General features: G+C 60.2%; 1 protein-coding gene across 2 annotated transcripts; it reads right to left on the bottom strand.

Moving 5' to 3' along the window:
- Positions 1 to 276: 276 nt before the first annotated feature.
- UPP1 (uridine phosphorylase 1) lies at positions 277 to 19,768 on the bottom strand. 2 transcript variants are annotated; one of them, XM_045827520.1, is made up of 8 exons: positions 19,702 to 19,768; positions 9,251 to 9,314; positions 5,090 to 5,207; positions 3,361 to 3,519; positions 2,519 to 2,633; positions 1,480 to 1,689; positions 1,140 to 1,286; positions 277 to 478 (listed from the first exon to the last, which is right to left on the bottom strand). In XM_045827520.1, exons 2-8 carry the CDS (start codon positions 9,292 to 9,294, stop codon positions 339 to 341), a joined length of 933 nt encoding a protein of 310 aa, XP_045683476.1. In that variant the 5' UTR covers positions 9,295 to 9,314; positions 19,702 to 19,768; the 3' UTR covers positions 277 to 338. The 2 variants fall into 2 exon arrangements, with proteins under 2 accessions (XP_045683476.1, XP_045683475.1); XM_045827519.1 differs by lacking the exon at positions 19,702 to 19,768 and adding an exon at positions 17,188 to 17,400.
- Between the last annotated feature and the right edge of the window lie 841 nt (positions 19,769 to 20,609).

The following is a 20,609-nucleotide window of genomic DNA, read 5'->3' as shown; positions in this document are numbered from 1 at the left end:
TGACGCAGAAGGTTCCGGGGACGTGGCTGTTTGTGACTCAGGAACTGTGCAAGACACTTGACCCTGGACCCCCGCCACGACCACCTGCACTGCTGGGAACCCGCCTGCAGCCCCCCTGCCTCGCCGGCTCCCAACACCAGGGGCCCCTGAGCAGCGTGGGCCTGAGCGGCACAGGGAGTCACTGGGAAACCCCGCATCTGCGTGGACCTCACAGTGCGAGCCGGCACGCTTGGCCGTCTCCCCTCCCCCCTCGAACAGAGTGTGCAGGGTCACAGCAAGGATCTGGGCGGGACTTTATTTGCAGCACCAAGGACGCTCATTGTCGAGACGTGAGGACTTCAGGCCATCCCCAGCCGCTTCTTGATGAAGTGGGTGACCAGCTTCTGCGGCCGCTGCTGGTACTCCACCAGCACCTCGTGGGGGCTGCTGACCTGGTCCCCCTGCAGGCGGTCGAGTAAGGTGACGCACACCACGGCCGCTGCGGAGAGTGAAGGCCAAGTCAACCCAGAGCGCTGGGCTCCTCCCTCGGCCCACTGGACGGGGACGAGGCCCCCACAGTGACCAGCAGGCGGTGGGGGGGAGGGGCGAATGGGGATCACAGCAAGTTCCAGGCCCTGCTCCTCCGGCTGCCCTGCCCTGCCCTGCCCTGCCCACTCCTCATTCTCTGTCCCTTTGCTTCCAAGAGGCCCAGGCATGTCCCAGGGCCAGCCCAGGGTCTGCACCGCCTTGAAAGGCAAGTGACAGTAACGAGGAAGCAGGAATCCTGGACGGCAGAGCTGGCCCTTCCTTGCAGGGTGGCTAGGAAGGGCCTCGAGGTGGACAAGCCCCAGCCCAAGTCCAGATTGGGAAGCCAGGCCCATCTCGGGGCCTTGGGTGGCCTTATCGCCTCAAAACCTGAGTGGAGTCTGGGGGCCTTCCGGTCACCTTCCTCAGTGCACTGGGTGGCACATGAGTCCTTGCAGAGACACTGAGATTCGGCAATTGGCCATGTGACAATCAAAGGCGGTCTGAGCACAGGGGTGCACCGTACCACCCCGTCCCGGGCAGGCCCTGGGCACAGGGTGGGCTCTTGGGAGGACCAGGAGAGGGTGCCGAGGCTGGCCAGTGGGGCGGCGGCCCAGCGCCCACCGCCCACCTACCTGGGACGCCGCAGGCACTGCACATGGCACCGAGGACGGTCGACTCCATCTCAATGTTGCGGACGCCGGCCGCGTGGGCCGCCCGCAGATACTCCTGCTTCTCTTTATCCGTGTAGGAGCACAGAGCACCGTCCAGGCGGCCTTGGCCTGGGGACACAAGGAGGGGTCCACACTGACACGGCTGCGCTGCCCACAGGGATGCTCTCAGCCCCTCCGGCCCACCTCCGCGGGAGCCCGGACCACCCGCACACACGCGGGCATTACAACCAATGCAGGAACACTGGTGCGGCAGGAGGCGGGGAAGCCCCAGCCCGCAGGGGACCGGCTGCCCCATCGTCACCTTCGTAGAAGTCCGAGGTGCACATGGTGTTGCCCAGGACCGTCGGGATGTCCTTCAGGTCCTTGGAGCACTGCAGCAGCTCCTGCGCCAGCTGCGCATCCAGGACGGGGCTGCGCACGACCCGCTTCCCCAGCACCATCTGCTCGAACTCCGGCTTGAAGCAGGCGTCCACCGCCTGCTGGGTGATGACCACGGAGCCGGGCTCCAGGCCTGAAGGAGGAAGAGGCGTCACGGCCACGCGGGGTGGACAGAGGGTGCAGCCAGCACACAAAGGAGGACGACCCACGTGTGCGGCGAAATGCAGCGGCAGCAGTCCCGTGCTCAAAAGGAGGGGTGAGGGTCTATCTCCCCCTCAAATCCCTGACACTGCGGGAAGGCCGGCCCACGCCTTGCGGAAAACAGAGGAGAAAGGTGCCAAGCAGTAGGAAGGACCAGAAACCTCCCCTCCTGAGCTACCTGTCCTCACTCAGCTCTACTTTCACCTGCCGGGCACGCCGGGACCGCAGTGCGTTTCACCGGCCCCTGTTTTTTGTGCCTTTCTGTTTTGGGAAGATTCCAAGCAAATACAAAAGTGGGCGAGAATCACACAGTGAGCTGTGTGCACCCCAGCCGGGCGGCACCTGGACCGACTCCTGGCCATTGTGTGTTCCTTCAGGGCCGATGCCTTCTTACCTAGATTTGCATTCTCTCCCCCTCCCCCCACCCCCACTGCCCTTGACTTTCCTGCAGGGCTTCCTGTGAGGTGCGTCAGACCCTCGCGGGAGGCAGGTGGGGGAGTGGCGGGAAGGGTCAGTGCAGCAGCGCAGGGGGTGGCGAAGGGCAGAGAGGAAGCCAGCGCACAAGCCGCTCCCCGTGCGCGAGCAGCTGCGTGGCCCAGGGCCGGCCACTGTGGGCTGGACGTGTGTGGGTGGGCGGCCGCTTCCCATGCCTCCTGCTGCGGGGTCCGGGACAGGAGCTCCGGTGCCCGCGCCCACCCTCTGTGGGGGACTGAGTGCGTGCCCCCTCACCACACCCCACGCAGAGGCCACCTGCCCCTCACCTATGCCGCCGGACGTGCCGATGCGGATGATGGCAACGCCGGAGCAGCGCGCGTGGTACAGCAGCTTGAGGAGTTCGTGCAGCATGATGGACGTGGAGGGGATGCCCATCCCGTGCTGGCCCGGGAGAGACGCAGCGTTACAGCCCGCAGCCCCCACGCATGTTCTGTGGGCGCTCCCGCCCGTGGTCCCCGAGGATGCACCTCAACACAAAGGCTTAGAAGAGAGGACACTTCCAGCCCCAGCTGGTGTGGCTCAGTGGGCTGAGCACTGTCCTGAGAACCAAAGCATCGCCGGTTCGATTCCCAGTCAGGGCACAGGCCTGCGTTGCGGGCCAGGTCCCCAGTAGGGGGCGCTCAAAAGGGAACCACACACTGATGCTTCTCTCCCTCTTTCTCCCTCCCTTCCCCTCTCTAAAACTAGAACACTTTGGGAAGCAGGAGAGCTCGCACTGTCCCCATGCAGGGTGAATGCAAGGTGACAGCCAGCCCCACCAGCCCCCCCCCAGGTGCCGACCCCAGGCGCACCAGGCTGGCTTTTCTCTCTCAGCCATGCTGAGTGCTGATCACCCCGTGATGGGCCCCAGGGCGAGGCTCGGTTGGCGGGGTTCTGTCTCGTCCCTTCTGTGCCTCATCCTGTGTTCCCAAGCCCCGCCTCCTGCCCTTCCAGGGCCACCTCCTCCAGGGTGCACCCGGGGCTGCTGCACAAGCAGGTGCTGCTCCTGAGGCAGGGACTCCCGGCCCCACGGGTGCACAGGAAGTGAGGGGGCCTGGACCCTGCCTGAGGGACTGGGGCGGGGGAAGGGCCTGCAGAGCCCAGGGCGGCCACCGGGGGCAGTACTCACGCTGACGGACAGCACAGGGCCCGCTTTGTACATGACGTAGCGGTCGGTCCCCGAGCAGATGTTGGGGTAGTCCTCGCCCGGGCGGCTGAGGCCGAGCTCCGAGCCCACGTACTGGATGAAGGCCTTCATCCGGGAGGCGCTGCCGCCCACACACACGAACTGTGGACACGGACAGACAGACAGCAGGACCGTCAGCCCGGGGGCGGCCCACACCTGCACAGCAGGGCCCCAACCAGCAGCACATGCCCCTCCCGGAACGTGCTAGAAACGCCAGTCCCCTGGCCCTCACCAGACGGATCACACCCAGGGAGGCCTCCTGCCAACTGGGCACTCCCTGGAGTTTGGGGGTCCTGGCCCCCGAGATTCCCGTGTGGGGTAGGAGGCCCTGGCACGGCGCGGCCGCCGGCCACGGCTCCCAGGGACACAGACGCAGGAGCTGCAGGACATGCAGCGGGTTTGCCCCCCGCCCACCAGCCTGCACCCAGCAGGGGGCCGGCGGCTCAGTGTCCTGGCGGCAGCCAGGTGCGGAGCAAGGCGGCGTGGGCTTCTCACCTGTGCGACCAGGGCCCCGCAGCCCAGCTACACAACGGGCTCCTGCCCCCACCTCTCGCCCGGCCGCCCGAGCGCCCAAGGGCCAAGGTGCGGAAAGTGGCAGCCGCGGGGGCGGGGGCGGGGGCAGAGGGCTGAAAGCTTCCGTCTGCGGAGCAGGGTCGGTGAAAGCGCCCTTTTCCTTTTGTCCGACACAAGAAACGCAAGCAAGCACGCCGGGGCGAGGGAGCTGGCTGACCGAAGAACCGCTCGTCTCCGAGGAAGAGAAAGGAAATCACGCTCCCCGGGAGACCAGTCGCGGAGCGAACGGGGAGCAGAAGGGGACGGCGGGGGGCGGAAGCACAGGAGCCAGCGAGCCAGCGAGCCTGCGAGCACGGCGCCGGCGGTCGGAGCCCGGCTGTCGGACCGCGTGTTCCGGTTTCAGGTTCTGAACGCGGCCAGCGCTCGCCCGCGGGATGGGACGTTTCCGGGGGCCTGAGCCAGGACCGGCCGGAGCCGAGAGCCCACACTTTGTGGGGAGCATCGCCGGCGGCTGCGTGCGAGGCCACGGAGGGATCGGTGTCAACGTGCATCTCACACTCTCACACTCACTCTCACACTCACACAGTCACACACACACACATTCTCACTCACACACATGCTGACACTCACTCTCACATTCTCACACACTCACATGCTCACAATCACACACTCTCTCACAGTCACACTCGCACGCACACACACACTCAGTCACACTCGCATGCTCAGTCACACACACTCACACACTGACACACACTCTCACGCTCACGCTCACACACACTCACACACATTCTCACTCTCACTCACAATCACACACACTCACACTCTCACACTCACACACACACCGCAATCACTCTCACTGAGTGCCCCGTCCCCTTTTCTCCGTTCTCTCCATGAGGCTCGGGGACTCACTTCCATCGGCCCCAGGAGACAGTGGGCGGGTGAGAACTCAGAGGGGCCGCCGTGGCGGCGTTTCCACGAGTTCCTCTACTCACCAGCTCCTACCCTTGGACAGTGACGGTGGGGAGAAGCCCACCGTATACCTATCACCTGTGACCCTGCCCTCTGTCGCCCCGGCCCTCTGCGAGGGGGCCACAACTCCTGTCCCCAGGGAGGCGGCCGTGGGGGTAAAAGTCCCCAGAATCGCAGCCCCACTCCTTACCTTCACGTCCCCAAACATGGCCGGGAGGTCGTGCGCGCTGGTGCTGAGGTCCAGGTGGTAGAGGATGTCCTCCTTCATCCCGGCCAGGTGTGGATTGCCAAGATGGATGCCGTGGTCACTGTGCCAAACCAGGGAAGCAGGTCAGCAGAGCACTGGCGCCCGGTGGCCGACGTGGTGACAAAGTGCCCCGCGCCAGCGGGGAGCGTGTGGCGCAGACAGGGAAGGACAGACCCCTGCTGCGAGGCCCCCTCCCCTCGCCCAGGGCCCCGTCTGGGGGACCCACACAGAGCAAGATCCAAAGGTCGGTCACACAGAAAGAGCACGGCCGGTCGCCGCCCAGCTCAAGTCCACCTGGCACACAAACCTGACCTTGTTTTTAAAATAACACACTCGCCACGGACTGCCGTGGCAGCCAGACGCTGCTGGACACCAAGTGTTTTTGGTGTCTTTGCAACCATTTCAGCTTTGCCACGACCACTCAGCTCGGCCACCGTCGCGTGACGGGGACCACGGACAACGTGCACATGCGTGTGGTCGCTGCAGTGACACGGCACTCACAGAACAAACGCCCAGGTCCCAAGCGGGTCTTCCCCTGCAAAGTCCCTGGGAGCAAACCCTAGCCGCGCCTCCTTCCGCACGGAGCCTCCTGACTGACGCCCGCACACGGGTGCTCCCCAAGCCCGGAGCAGCGGGGAGGCCGGCGTGGGCCCCTGGCTGCAGCGACCAGGGCGTCCCGGCTCTTCCTGCTGCGTCTGGCTTCCTGCCCAGAACCCGCTGGAGACAGAAAAGCACGCCAGGGACGACGGTCTCCGCAGCCCGTGACTTGGAAATCCCAGGGCTTCCCGCGGGCCGGCTGGCACGTCCTGGCCGCCGTGCAGCCGCGCCAACGAGCCCCTGGCACAGAGCGCGCCGGCACGCCCGGGAGCCGCTTGCCCGCAGCTCCAGCCCCTGGGGCAGTGGCCTCCTCCTGCGGACCCACGTGTCCAGGGGGTTTTCCGGCATTGCAGCTCTCGCTAAAAACGCACGAGTTTCTGCCAGACAGATGCTGAGGACGGCCACAGCGCCCATGTTTGTTTATTTCCATCTACTTATCGTTGCCTTGGGTACAGGGAGTCTTTCCCGAGAAAACACGCTCTCCGTCGACCTCCAGTAACCAAGGAAAGTAGTTCCGGCCCACACTGAGTGCCTGCTCCGCGCCGGTCCCTCCGCCTATTCGTGCGATGGACACAATCGCTTTTGTTACCTCCGGTAACCAAGTCCCGAAGGCCAGGCCGGGTCTTTCTTGTCTGCGAGTCCCCGGAGCCTACGCAGCCCCAGGAAACCAGCCCAGAGGCCCCGCCTGCCTCACCATCTCTTCCCCAGGTCTGTCCCCGCCCCCATCGGCGTCCTGCTGTGTCTCCAGCCAGCTGGGCGTCAGCAGCCCAGACCGGGCGCCCGCGCCCATGCCCCCTCCCCCTCCTCGCAGGGCATCCAAGCCAACGCACATCTGGACATGTTCAAAAGGCTGACTCACTGGGCTGGCCAAAAAGTCTTTTACATTTTTTCCATAAAACAAAAGGCACATTTTTTCATTTTCACCAAAAGCCCTTTGGATTTGGATATTTGGAGTATGCCGGCTCTCTCCCGCTGTTGGCTTCCAGTGGGGAGGGGCCGGGGGGCTGCTAAACATCTTCCAGGGCTTCAGACGGCCCCACAGCAGAGGACTGTGTGGCCACAATGTCAGGGGTACCAAGAACCTTCGCAAACCACTCCTGACACATTCGATCAGTCACAGCACCTTCTCCACACACTGCACATGTCCTTTTTCCTGCATTTCCACTGCGTCTTTACCTTCCCTTTAATAATAAAGCGTGAAATGCCAAAAGTGTTGCATGTTTCCTTCCATCTTCAACATTGAAATGGCTGCACAAAAATTTACCATTTTTGATAAATGTTTTATTTTTTTCAAAGATTTTATTTATTTTTAAAGAGAAGGGAAGGGAGGAAGAAAGAGAGGGAGAGAACCATCAATGTGTGGTTGCCTCTCACATACCCCCCAACTAGGGACCTGGCCCGCAACCCAGGCATGTGCCCTGACTGGGAATCGAACCAGCGACCCTTTGCTCACAGTCTGGCGCTCAGTCCACTGAGCCATACCAGACAGGGCTGATCATTTTTTTAAAAATGCATGTCGACATGACAGCTGTCACAATACAATCGAACAAAATTGTTTCTAAAGAAGTTAAAGACAGCTCAGCACTACTGTAGCCATCATGGTACTGAAAATAACGTAATGAAGTTTTTGCCCAACCCAATACACAGCTGAGCGCAAAATCCTCAGGAGAGACAGAAAGCTCTTTTTACAAAGGGGAGTGCTGGCTGACAGCCAAAGGCTGGGCTGGGCTGGGCTGCAGACACCTGGAGGTTCGAGCCGGCCATCCCAGCAGGAGCCGGCTGCAGCTGGGCGGACAGCCAGTCACCCCGGGACCTGGGGCCACACCTGTCCACCGCAGCCCCTGCCGGGTCCCGACCGGGCTCCCCGGGTCTCCAGACCAGGCGTGTCCCTCTCTCCTGGGCAGGGAGGCCTCTTCCGCGGGACCAAACCCGGGCTCCTGTGTAACCAGGACGATCCCTGATCTTGAGGCAGAAATGCTGACGTCGCACCACAGCCTCAACACCCCTCAGTGACCACAGCTGCTCACTTGGCCCCGTCCCCGGGAGGGAGACCTCAGGGTGCGGCGCGCACCCCGTCTCGAGAGAAGGGCCACCGGCACCCGGCGGGACCGACGCAGCGGGGTACAGCGACACTGCGTGGTCACACGTTGCGAAACAGAAAACCTTCCTCTTCTCTCTGATTCCAGAAACAGGCGAAGGCCACAGGGTGTGACCGGTGACCGCGACGATGTTGAAATCCTGGGTCGGCCAAAAAGGTCCTTCGGGGTTTTCCAAAGACGGCTCTGGGGGCGCTGAGCTGTCTCTAACTCCATGTGAAACCATTCTGTTAGACCGTGTTGTGACAGCTGTCCTACCAGCGCGCATTTGAAGAAACGTGCCAGAACGGGTGGACTTCTGTGGAACCCTTGTGATCTTGAAGATGGAAGAAGATACGCAACATTTTTGGCAGAGTGCGCTTCACTATTTCGAGAAAGGTAAAAACGCAGCTGAACTGCAAGAAGCGGACGTGGGCAGTGTGCGGAGAAGGCGCTGTGGCTGACTGACCGGCCGTGTCAGAGGCGGCGTGCGCAGCTCCGGCTGGAGATCTCCGCTGGACGGTGCTCCGAGGCCGGGCCGACAGCGGAAGTTGGCAGCGATCAGATCGAGAACCATCAACGTTCGACCACACGAGAGACAGCCGACACCCTCAAAATATCCAACTATATAAAGTTATTGGTGAAAATGAAACCAAATGTGTCCTTTATTTTATGGGGAAAAGACGTCACGGACTCTCTGGCCGGCCCACGAAGTGCACCGTGCCATGACCCCCCAGGATGTGCTCACACGTACACTTTACAAGATTTTCCAGTGGCGAGGCAGAGGTGCGGGACTTGCAAAACAATTTCTCCAGCCCACCCACAAATCAGGTGACTTCCTTGGGCATCGCTGCGTCACGTCACCGAGCGGGGACAGAGCCCCCACTTTCACCGTGAGACGCGGAACGAACGAGAACCGCTCGCTCCCGGCGACCGGCGGGGAGGACGACACACCCCCCACCCTCCTGCAGCCCAGGGAGGGCGCCGTCCCAGGGCAGGGCAGAGGGGCAGCTTGGCAGGTGCAACGTCCACGCAGGAAGTGGCACTAAGACAAGAAGTGTGTGCTGCTCCCGCAAATAACCAGAAAAGAGAATCGCAAAGGAGAACTACGAGATGGCGCAGAGAAGCCCCGGAGGCACGGAAGCTTCAGGACCAAAGAAGAGCAGGGAGAAGCAGGGGCTGAGTTTGGGAGCGTGCCGGGTGTCGGATAAACCCCCCAGGCCTCGACCTGAGCTCTGAGCCCGGGTCCCCCTAGACCGCGTCTCCGGAGGGCCGAGCGCAGGCCGGGCCAGACCAGGTCTCCAGCCCAGCGAGGGCCCCTCCACCCCGGCGGCCGTCCCCTGGGGCTGTCCGGGGGATCAGCGTGCTCACACAGTCAGTTCTGGTGAAGAAACCACGGGCACCCAGAAACCCAGCCGTCGGGGAGTCTCACCTGGCACGCTCCTTTCCCTTGGGGTCAGTCTCTGAGTTGGCCATCTCTCACCAGCGGCAGAACCCTGGGGGGAAACAGCATGGGACAGTGTTAACCTGTGAACAGCTTCAAGTCAGTCTGAAGGGGTGAGGTCAGGGCGCCGTGGAGCCGGGGAGACGCCGAGAGGGGCCTGGGGAGGGTGCGGCAGGGGCTCCCGATCAGCCACAGCTTCCAGCCTCAGCAGCCGCCCGACACCGGGGGTCCTCCCTGCTCTCCTGTGGGGACCCTGATGTTTGCCAAGGGCACCAGCACCTCCTTGGTCCGGCCGCCTCTTGCCGAAGTGGTTTAGCAGCAGTGAGCCACGGAGGGTCCAAGGTCACTCGGACCAGCAGCAGCGCTGTGCTAGCCTGTGGAAGGTGACCCGGACCCCGCAGCCCCCGCCTCGCTGCCCTGCCCTTCCAGAACATCGGGGGTGTCCCACCAGACCTCGAGGGCCACTTGGGGACCTGCCACGGAAGGACAAGGAGGACCTGAGGCCGGGTGACTCGGTCCTCTGCTCTGCCCCCGCCCCAGTGCCAGAGGGAGGGGCGGGCACAGCTCGGGGACTGCACGGGGCCCGGCCACCAAGCACTGGCCTCCGCCCGGGTCTCCGCGTGGGGGACGAGGGCCGAGCTCGTGCAGGGAACTCGGCCGCAGAGCCCTGGTCCCTGGGCACCTCCCCCGGCACCTGCCTGGCTCCTGGTCCCCCCGGCCTGGCGGGGAGGACACGGCACTTAGAGGCAGCGGCGTGAAGCCATGGCCACCCGACGCCCAGGCAGTGAATCCAGTGAGCGGAGTCCGTGGACCGGCCAGGCCCGTCCCGTGGGGGACACGTTCCCGCCCAGGGACTTCCCCAGCCTCCTGCCAGAAACCAGGGCCCCCCGAGCGAGCCCCCCAAGTGCCCCACAGTGGAGAAAGGGGTGGATGCCCGTGGTCACCACCATGAAACATGGGCCATACCTGGCCCACTCCTGAAGCCAGAGAAGAGCACACAGGGTGGGCCGGGGGGCCGTGCTCTGCTGCGGCTTCTGCCTGTCCCCCCCCGCCCGTGCCTGGCCAGGCCCCCCGGCACCAACACAACTCCCCTCTGCCTGCACTCCCACCCGGAAGGGCCCCACCCCGCTCTGCACCCGGGGCTGCCCTGCCTGCCGCCAGACCCAGCTCGTCAAAACAGAAACGAAAACCCTACGCCAGTCTTCGTTGTCTTAGCGGGCAAGAAGAAGCTCTGAGACGCCCTGCGTTAAAATCACAGCGGCCGAAGGGCGAGAGAAAGGGAACGGCCAGCCCGCTGGCCTGCAGGCGCCGGTGCTGACGGAAGCCCGCTCCCAGGCCGGGCGTCCGTCGGGGTGCAGGGTTAGTCTCCAGGTGGCCGTCTCCAGGGCGACCCAGAAGAGAGACCCGCCAGGCACTGCTGGACCGGGGAGACCCTGCTTCTTACTTCCACGGGGGCTCCAGGGACTGTGCCGGGCCCACGGCTGAATGAGCCGGCTCCGCCTCGCCCTTCCCCTGCCCCAACCCCTCAGGCTCTCGCTCCCGTAGATCCTTCCAGAATCCACTCCGTCCGCCCCACCCCTGCGCTGCCCGTGCACAGAAAACGCTCGCGGAACTCCAGGACCGAGGGCCTGCCTTCCCCCCCCCCCCCCAACCCGGCCTCCTCTTCCTTGGGGTCCGGGCCCCAAGGCCACTCTGAAAAAGGCTTTCTTTCAGCCATGGGAGCTGATTTTTGGTTTAACATCGCCTGTGAAAGTAAGAACCAGAGAGGCAGATTATTTTGTATAAATAGCTTAGTGTTGCCAGTGAACACAGAGTCCAGCCTAAGAGAAAGTCCCCACACGAGTTCATTTGAGCCAAACTGAGGTCAGTTGCCGGGAAGGAAAATATCAACAGACTGAGAAAACCTCCCGGGAACAGCGGCTGGCAGCCCATTTTACGCACTAGATTGGGGGGGGGGCGGGGACGGAAGCGGGGGAGGGCTCCGTGAGGACCACGGGGGCAGACTGGGGAGGAGAACGCACAGCGGGCAAAGCTCTGGGATGGGATAAAAAGTAAGAGAGACACAGACACCTCTTTCAGGTGGTGAGCACAGGGCAGTTAACATTCACAGTGCGGAGACAAGGTGTGGGGGGTGGAGGGGGCCAGACAACAGAAGCAGGAGGCCCGTGCCCCCCAGGCTCCTGGCTGCGCCCTGAGGGGCCTGAGGAAGAAGAGGACTGGACGTCTGTTTCAAAGGCGTGAGCCGCACCCACGACACGCAGACTCCCGAGGGCCGGAGTCTGCAGCACCTGGTGCCGGGAGCAGGGACCCAGGGGCGACGAGCCGTCGTCCGGGCCAACACACCAACCAACGTGGTTGGAACGGGCATCAGCCCGGGTGAGGGCCGGCAACACCGGGTGCTTTTCGGTCAGGTCGTGCGGTGTGTGGGATTGCAGAGGAAAAGGGCATTTTTCCAAGGTCGCTCTCTCGTGCGACAGCCCTCTCCTTGGTGAGCGGAAGCCTTGCTCTCTCTCCGGCAGTCGCCGCACCCCGCGGGCACGGGTCGAGCATTTAAGAGCCACGAGGGCGCTCGCCGCCACGAAGGCGTCCGTGGGAGGATGAGTTGGACGTGGGCCGGGGAAGAACACTAGGTTCCCTGCCAACCGCCAGCAGAAGTCCACTCGACGAGAGGCACACTGTGAAAGCACTCACAAGCCCATGCCCGCAGCACAGCCCCCAGTCAGGGCTGAGGCTTGGGGGAGAGAGCAATGAGGTTTCCCTTCAATTGGCGTTTTTTCCTTACAAGCGCCTCTGCGCATTCTTTCTTGAAAAGCTGCTTTTTGCAGCCCTTTTGATTCTGCCTTTTCCCTCCGCCCGCCTGTAAGCAGAAAAAAGCTGATAGTAAATGAGTGTTTTGGTTTCAACCGGACTCCGGAGATTGCTTTGAGAACTCAGAGTCAGTTCCAGGGTTATCTGTGAGTGTCTCAGCTTCTTGCTGAAGCGCCGAAGAGAAGAGGCATTCCTCCCTCCGGCTGGAGATCTCCGGCGCTCCTGCGTGAGCAGGGGCCTTGCGGAGGAGCCTGGGGTCAATCCCCGAGACATGCAGGTGCCCTCACAGGGAGTTCCAGTCACGGTGACGTAACTCTGGGCTCGGTCAGGAAGCGAGATATAAAGGTTGGTCCCCTGGCGCTTCGGGCCCCCCTCGCAGTCTTAGACACGTGGGAGAAACCTGAAACCCGTAAGCGGGGTCAGGGTCCCCCGGACACCAGGCAGCCCCCGCCCCCGATGGTTCTCACCATCGGCACATTATGACCCACCACACTCTCTTCACCAAAAACAAGTAGGATTTAAAGGTGCAGACGGAGTAAAAGCAAAAGCGGCTTTGTAACCGCCGCACTTGTGGCGGGAGGAATATCAGAAAAAGTTCCTTTTATTTGTTAAAGAATTTTTAAAAAAACTTTCTGCGAATCCTCAACCATGGGCAATGGGGTCTCTAAAGAGCAAGAGCAATGTTGTATGCTAATTTAGCAGCTTTTTAAGACTGCTAGATGTGTCCCTGAGGAGGGACCTTTAGACGTTGCTATTCAGAGAAATGCTGGGCAGAGGTTGAAACAGCACCAGGTGGTGTGAGATAAAGGGCAGCGTCTCCCTCCCTCCTCCTTGAGAGCATTTAATTTGAAAATACTGGTTTGCTTGAATTTTATTTTTGTTTCTGTGTTAAAAGTCACGTCTCAGTCTCAAAATGTTTTGGTAAATAGAATGAAATCTCTGGTGTTCTTACATCATAAGGATTCTTCTCAGAAAGAATTTAAATTGATTTAAAAAAAAGAGAGAGAGAGAGAGAGGACCTGGCTGGTGTAGCTCAGTGGATTGAGCATGGACTGCAAACCGAAGTGTCGCAGGTTCGATTCCCAGTCAAGGCACATGCCTGGGTTGCAGGCCACGGCTCCCCAGCAACCGCACATTGATGTTTCTCTCTCTCTCTCTCTCTCTCTCTCTCTCTCCCTCCCTTCCCTCTCTAAGAAATAAATAAATAAAATCTTTAAAAAGAAAAGAAAAGAAAGATCTTACTTCCCTCAGACGGCAAAAAGCACAGGAAGAAAAACAATGGAAAAACGTGTCTTCTACCGACTCTGCACCCTCTTTCTGAGGGCCCAGGGACCGCTTCGGTCCTGGGAGCAAGCCTGCAGCGCCTGGCACCCCCCTCCCTCTCTCTTCCCCAGCCTCCCGGACGTCGGCAGGGCACTCGGTAATGAGACAGCTCGCGTCTGAGCACACTCCAGCAATGCAGTAATCAATGCGAATTAACAACGACAACAACAGAACAACAAAAAGTAAATGTGGCTGCCAGTAGAGAAAAAACTGTTTCTGAAAGTTGTGAGTGTGTTCATAAATGTGTCAATCTCAAGCATGCTATAAAGTGGGACGGGGGTGTGACGTGTTCAAGAAATACTAAGAATCCTCCTTGTTGATGCCGGAGCCGTGACCTTGTATTGTGAAAATAAGATATAAGTGTACTGTCTCCCGGGGGGCACTAGCCCTCTCCACAGAAGACTAAGTCCCGCTTTTTAACTCAATCCAGGTAAACACGGCCGTTTCCTTGGGGAAGAACTGGCTATTCTCCCGCGGGGAGCGGTGAGTCAACCGAGTTATGAAAGGCATTTGGCGCCTCACCACTTTTGTCTAAGACATATTTGAGCAGCACCCCTCCCAGTTTTCCTTGCAAAGGCTAAACCTAAAAGCTAAAGGGGCAGTTAACTTGCTGCTCAAACTCACTGCAGCTCGCAAAAATGGCAGAGGGCCTGCCTTTCCGAACCTAACAAAATAAAACAAAGACAAATGGCACTTTTAAAACGGAGGCTACTTTTCAGCCAACTGCTCCTTCCCTGCTGCAAACCAGAAAGCCAAGGGTTAAAGGCTTAAACGAGCCCTTCCAGAAGGGCGAAAATCAGACCCCCAAAGCTAAACAGAAAAAGTAGTAGAAAAAGTTAAAGGCCTGTTTCTTTATCATTCCCAAGCCAAGCAGATTGTTGAAGAATGCCCTGACTGCCAAGCCCTTACTAAGGCGCCCCCACCCACGGGAGCTGACCCTCAAGGACTAGGTTCTCAGAGGATTTAGCCAACAGATGTCACTCATCACGCTCCCTTTGGAAAATCCAAGTACATTCATATTTCTATTGATACTTACTCTGGTGCCCTACATGCATCTGCTTTGACAGGAAAATCTGCTAAAAATATACCAGCCCGTTGGCCTGAGGCCCTTAGTCATTTAGGGTGGCCTCAGCACATTAAAACTGATAACGGCCCAGGATACCTTGCGGCCTCAGCACATTAAAATTGATAACGGCCCAGGGCACCTTGCCCGTTCTACTCAGGCTTCCCTTCAGCACTGGAATATCCAGCATGAGACAGGAGCACCTTGCAATCCATCCTTTCACGCAATCGTAGAACGGACACATCGTACCTTTAACATTCTTCTTAAAAACACAAAAAAGGGGGAGTCAGGAGTCTACCCCCCAAAATTTGACTATGTTAACTATGTTCACCTATAATTTTCTACACTGTGATGAGTCACTCTGTACTCCAATGGAGAAACATCTTCAGAAGAAAGAGCCAAAGTCATCTTATCCTCAGGTTTTATAGAGAGACCCGCTGGGAGATGGCTCTTGGCAGGGCCCTGTACTGCCCTGAACTTGGGGGACAGGGTGTGCATGTGTTTCCATCCCTGTGGGTCCCGTCTGGCTCCCAGGTACAAGGGTGAAGCCTCATCATGGACGAAACAGACGTCAAGCTCTGCCACCCGGAAACGAAACCCAACCGGCCCCCAGACCAGACAGCCCGTTAGGAGAAAACAAGCACTGGATTCTGGTGCCAAAAAATACAGTTTATGTTGCCAAGTATTTACTGTAGCTTATTTTTCTGTTCTTATTGACCCTTTGTGCTTCCCTTTAAAGGAGCAACTTCATGCTTCAAGCAAAGAGCCGTGCAGTGATCACTATCAGCTCTCTGTGACGACCGCAATGAACCCACGTATCCAGGAGGGGCTTTATCGTACTCTCAATGCCCCCCACCCCCCCCGTTCCTCCTTGTACTTTAGACCCTGGCCATAAAGATTCCGTCTTCTGGTCTTTGCACCGAGCACTGAATGCCACAGTTGCTTATCTCCCCAAAAGTCCTTTTGCAGTGGAGAGTTGGGGCGCTCCCTGGAGAATATTAGCTAAGCCTGACGAAACAGTGGTTCTGGCTCTGCCTCTATTCCTATACACTAATGTGTGGTGGGAGGGGCTCGGCACTGGGGCACATATTATCAGAATTGTTTCTCCCAACCACACTAGCCCTTGGCGTTGCAATTCTTGGAAAAGGGGCTTGCCTTTTCTTGCTAGAAAACGCCTGCATGAAGAATTTTTTACATGCCTCCACCAGGATGGCCCTTCGATGCAGGATTGGGTCACGGTTTGTACCTCTCACCCCCTCTTGTCTTTTTTTAAAGGACTTATTTATTTATTTTTAGAGAGGGAAGGGAGGGAGATAGAGAGAAAACATCAATGTGCAGTTGCTGGGGGCTGTGGCCTGCAACCCAGGCATGTGCCCTGACTGGGAATCGAACCTGCGACGCTTTGGTTCGCAGCCCGCGCTCAATCCACTGAGCTACGCCAGCCAGGACCCCCCTATTGTCTTTAGCACCGCCCAGGACACCGAAGACAGAACGCTGCAGCTTATACCTAATTAACTCCCCCCACCCCGCAATCCCAAACCCCTCACCTACACTGTTCTCCTTATAAAAAGGGACAGTTTCAAATGGAATTTCAGACGGTCTGCTGGCGCACAGAAACCCGCCATCTTCTCAGATGGCCAGCCATCTGAAAATAGTGCCCACAGAGACTCAGTTCCTGTCTCTGCTTATTGGGTCTGGTGGCGGCGGGCAGCCTGAAGGCCAGCCCCTGCGCTTCCCTGCTTTGTGCCCGGCAGACCTGTGCCGAGTGGAAGACACCTGTGATGCAGAGGCCCGCGCACCAAGAAGTCCCCTCGGCCTCAGGAGGGGGCGGGGGAAGGGGTTCACAGGACGTGGCTGAGGCCCAGGGTGGGGCGGGCCCAATGCCAACAGCCCCTAACGGCCGAAAGGCAGGAAGTCATCCATCTGGGGCAGATGAGCAGGGTGTGAAAACCTGATTAAAATGTCGTTTCAATTCAAGGAAATCACAAGACTTTTCAAAGCCAAGCTCACAGCCACCGAATGGAGCCATAGGTCTCTGTCACGCAGACAGCAGCAGGAAGGGGGCTGATGAGCCAGCAGCGGAGGTCAGGGCAGGGGTGGGTGAGCAAGGACGGGATCACGGGGCCGGGGGCAGAAGGAAAGGTCATGGCCACAGGTGCGGGTGGCCCAAGACAGGAGGCTGCCGGCCTGAGAGCCTGAGCCACCTAGCCAAACCCTGACCTGGGAGGGACAGATCTGGGGACGGCCAGTGAGGCTGCCTGAAGCTCCCCTCTTCCAGGTCCGAGGCCAGCCTGCCAGGGCTGTGAAAGGACCCACTCCCGGGCCGTTCATATCTGTGTCACACAGTTCACAACAGTCAAGTTTCTCTGTTGAGCTGCCAGTCTCTTTTGCTGTTGGTGCTGTGAGCTATTGGAGCTCTGCAGGTCCAAAATACAACTTCACTGCGAGCCTGCAAAGGGGAAGTCCTCCGCGTTCCCGCACGCCCTCTCCCGCCCGCCCGCCAGGATTTGGAAAGCACTGGGTGGGGGGCGCCCTGCGGGAGCCCAACCAGTGGGCTCCGCCTCAACAGGTGGAACCTGGGCAGGGACCCGCACCCTCGCTGCGCACAGGTGGCCGGGGACGCTAAGAAGCCCACCCTCCCCGCGCGCCCTCTCCCTTTTCCAAGCAGCCCCTCCCCGACCCGCTGCCAGCTCTTCCTTCCAGCAAGGGCTGCGCGAGCCTGTCACCTCACCTGCAAGTCCCTGGCTCCCGAAAGCAGGACCTCCGCGAGGACACTCACTGCACAGCAGCCACTACACCTGCCGCTCCAGCTGCGCGCGCCACTGCCGCCGGCTACAGACACCCGGAGGAAGCTGCGGATCTCGGGTAAGGGGCGCACGGGGCCAGGGGCTGCGCTCCGACTGGGCCACGAGGAGGTAACCTTGAGCTGAGAGAAGTTCCGCTCCTAGTCTAGGGCCAACCGGCCCCTCCCCTGGCCGCGGCCCCGCCTCCCCCCCACCCCCCTCCACCCGCTGAATAACCGGGCCTCGTCCAGTTACTCACCGAGCCACCTACAAAACCTGCCACTCACTGTTTGCCTCCTCATCGGGGGGCAGGGACACTGGGGGGAGACCGCCCACCCGCGGCCACCTCCCGGGCGGAGCCCTGGTCGGGCGGGAGGCGCCCCTCCCCCAGCAAGCGCGGGAGGGACAGGCGGAGCGAAAGTACGGAAGTGGCACGGGACCGTGGTGGGTCCCGGGAGAAAAGAAAATGCCCGGGACCCCGGGTCAGGCGGAGAGTTTTCCGACTTCACAGCAAAACCTGACCTCGAAAGAGGATGTGGAAATTTACGCTGACCTCATCAAGTGTAACAGTGAGGGGGATGGGCCGGTGTCTGCTGCCCTCCCGGCTCGCTTGGGCCTCGGTATCCCGCGGGGGGCTGCCGTTGCCCGGACCTCCCTGCCCCAGAGCCCCAGGAGCCAGGAACAGCGGGGGACCGAGGCCGCAGGAGAGGGGGGGACCCGCTCATTCAGTCACCGGCTGAGACGCAGAGCTGCTGGCTACTCGCTGCCTGGCACACCCTCCCAGGGGGAGAGGCAGGGCCAGGGCCAGGGCCAGGGGCAGGAGGGCGCGCTGCGGGAGGCTCAGAGGCTCGCGGGAAGGGGACGCTGAGAACTCGCTGTCATTTCCACGAGGCTGCCTATGCCCAGGAATATCAAGTACCGAAGACTTGTTTGTCAAGTTACAACTTTTTCAATGCGTGACAGCCTGGAAAAGCGGACTGCGTCTCCCCGCTTTGGAAAGCGTGCCTGGAGACCCCGGTCCCCAGCAGGCCCCTCAGGCCGCAGCTGCTGCCGGGAGACATGGTTCGCCCACGTGTTTCCCCGTCAGCAGCTTTTCTGTTCTTCCTCCTGCTGGGGGCTTCCACAGGGAACGCACTTTTCCTCTTGATGAGATCAGCAAAGATTTCCACTTCCCCTCTCCAGACCAGGGTTTGCTGCTGAGTGGGAAAACTCTCCGCCTGACCCGGGGTCCTGAGCGTTTTCTCCGGGGTTGTCTCTAAAAGTCTGATCGCTGCATGTTTCACGTCCAAGTCCACCGTTCATTCTGGGCGAGAGGGCTGGGTGGGGCCGCTGTGTCGTTCGGGTTTGCTCCCGGAGGCCGGATGGCTCCAGCAGCGCTGGCTGAAAAGGTGGTTCCTCCCTGGAGGATGCTTGTGTACATTTGTGTTTTGAGAAATTTCAATAAGTTTTAAAGCTGTTTCAAAGGCCTTTTGTGCTGCAGCCATAGCTGAGACCCGTAGACGGGAGAAAACTCGGGATCTAGTCTGCGGTAGTGCACAGGAGAACTGAAATAACCACCCGACCCACACACGTGGGGCAAGATCCCGTTTACTGAAAGTGAAAAAAAAATGCACACTGTCTAGGATTTATAGTAAAGCGGTATGCTGTTGTGTGTTCGTTTTTGTTTTTAATAAAAAGCAGTGCGTGAATGCGAGGAGGTCCTAAGAGAGACGGCCCGGCGTGTGTGGGGGGGGGGCTGGAGCAGGGGTGCTGCTGGGGGCTGTGCCTGTCCAATCTGGGGTGCTGTCTGCAACCACCAGAGGGTTTGCTCTGCAACTTCCTCGGCCGCGCAGAATCAGGTTCCATTCTCTAGATGTCAATCTAGACATCTTATTTTGTCAATCTGAAAAGCGGAAAACGGAGAGCAACGCCAGTGGTGGCTGGGACGCAGCCGTTTGATGGTCCGTTTGGGTGGGGACCCGGCCAGACCAGCTGCCCTGGTCCCGCTACTCTGCCGGCTGTAGCCAGGTGTTTCCCTGCAGGCGTTCTGGAGACACGCTTCAGGTCCAGAACCAGTGCCTCTCAGGGAAGGAGATTGTGCAAACCGGTCTCGGAGACCTGGTTCTCTCGGGGCCAGGCCTCCAGAGCAGAGCCGGCGTTTCCCCGCCCCCCATCCCGCCCCTGCCAGCCGGCCCCAGCTGCGGCTGCGCAAACAAGTTCCTCGTCTGGTTTTACTTTCTGTGTTTTGTTTTTTTTGTTTAAGTACAAGCTGTTCTTTTACACACTGTGCAGATACCGCACGTTTACTCTGTTACAGCCTCGCAGAGACGAGGTATCTGCACGCCATGCCCCTCCCCCACACCCGCATAACTTATCTAGGTTTTAAATAAAGCCAAAACGAGCAGCTCCAAGGACACGCCCAGAGGACCGGAAAAGAAAACGACCGTTTAGAAAAGCCGTCCATCACGACTTCCTCATCTCACCTTTCCCATCTAAGGTAAAGGAACTACAGAGCGGCTGTCAGGCAGGGTCCCCGGGGGATTCGGGCGCCGGCTCCGAAGGGGCGGCCACCAAGCCATTCGCAGGTTCCGACCGGCTGCACCCAGTTCCCTGGCCCACAGTAACTTCAGCTGCATCTTGACGGCTGCTGCAGTGTCACTGTGCACGTACTTACGTATCGTCGTATACGCACTGCTGACCTGTCACTGCACGCTGTTACCCGCGCGAGCTTCCCGCCCTCCCTCCGTCTCTCCCCCACACACACTGCTCTAGGGCCTCGGGCGCCATGACAAGGTGTCACCACGTGGGGGAGCCCCGGTGCAGGGGCTGTGCGGAGGGGCCCCGGGCCTTCTCCCTGTCTGCAAGCGGCACCCTCTCCTGAGCCCTGGAGCAAGCTCTGGTGTCTCTTCTGAGGACACTAATCCCCTGGGGGGGGGGCCCACCCTGGTGACCTCATATGACCCTGATGGCCTCACCAAGGCCAAGCTCCTGACCCCAGCCCGGTGGGGACTGGGGTTTCAGTGTCGGAATTCCGGTGGGGGTCGCAAACACGCAGCCACGGCAGAGGGAACGAAACGAAATAGAAATAGGTGGAAATGACGTGATTCAAGGCTACGTGGGCAGGCGCAGCGATAAACACACGACTGCCGGTTTTCAGGCGTGTGCGTGCGGTGCCTTTTCGTCGTCCGCGGCACGTGCAGAGGCGTCCAACAGGTGACGTGCACTCCGCGCGGCCAAACGTGGTGGAAATGGATTTCCTTCTGCTCGTTTCTCTCCCGCCCTGCTTCTGCCGTGCCCACCACCCGCCCTGCGACAGAGGGCTGTCCAGGCAGGACTGTCAGCTGTCCTAGCCTCCCGGTCCCTTTCTCAGGAGAGAGCCCTCGTCCAGGCC

The sequence above is a fragment of the Phyllostomus hastatus genome, unplaced genomic scaffold, assembly GCF_019186645.2.
Source record: "Phyllostomus hastatus isolate PE091 unplaced genomic scaffold, TTU_PhHast_1.1 phas_scaffold_78, whole genome shotgun sequence".
Lineage (NCBI taxonomy): Eukaryota > Metazoa > Chordata > Mammalia > Chiroptera > Phyllostomidae > Phyllostomus > Phyllostomus hastatus.
Note: the sequence above shows the minus strand (reverse complement) of the source record. Positions and strands in the feature narration are given on the sequence as shown.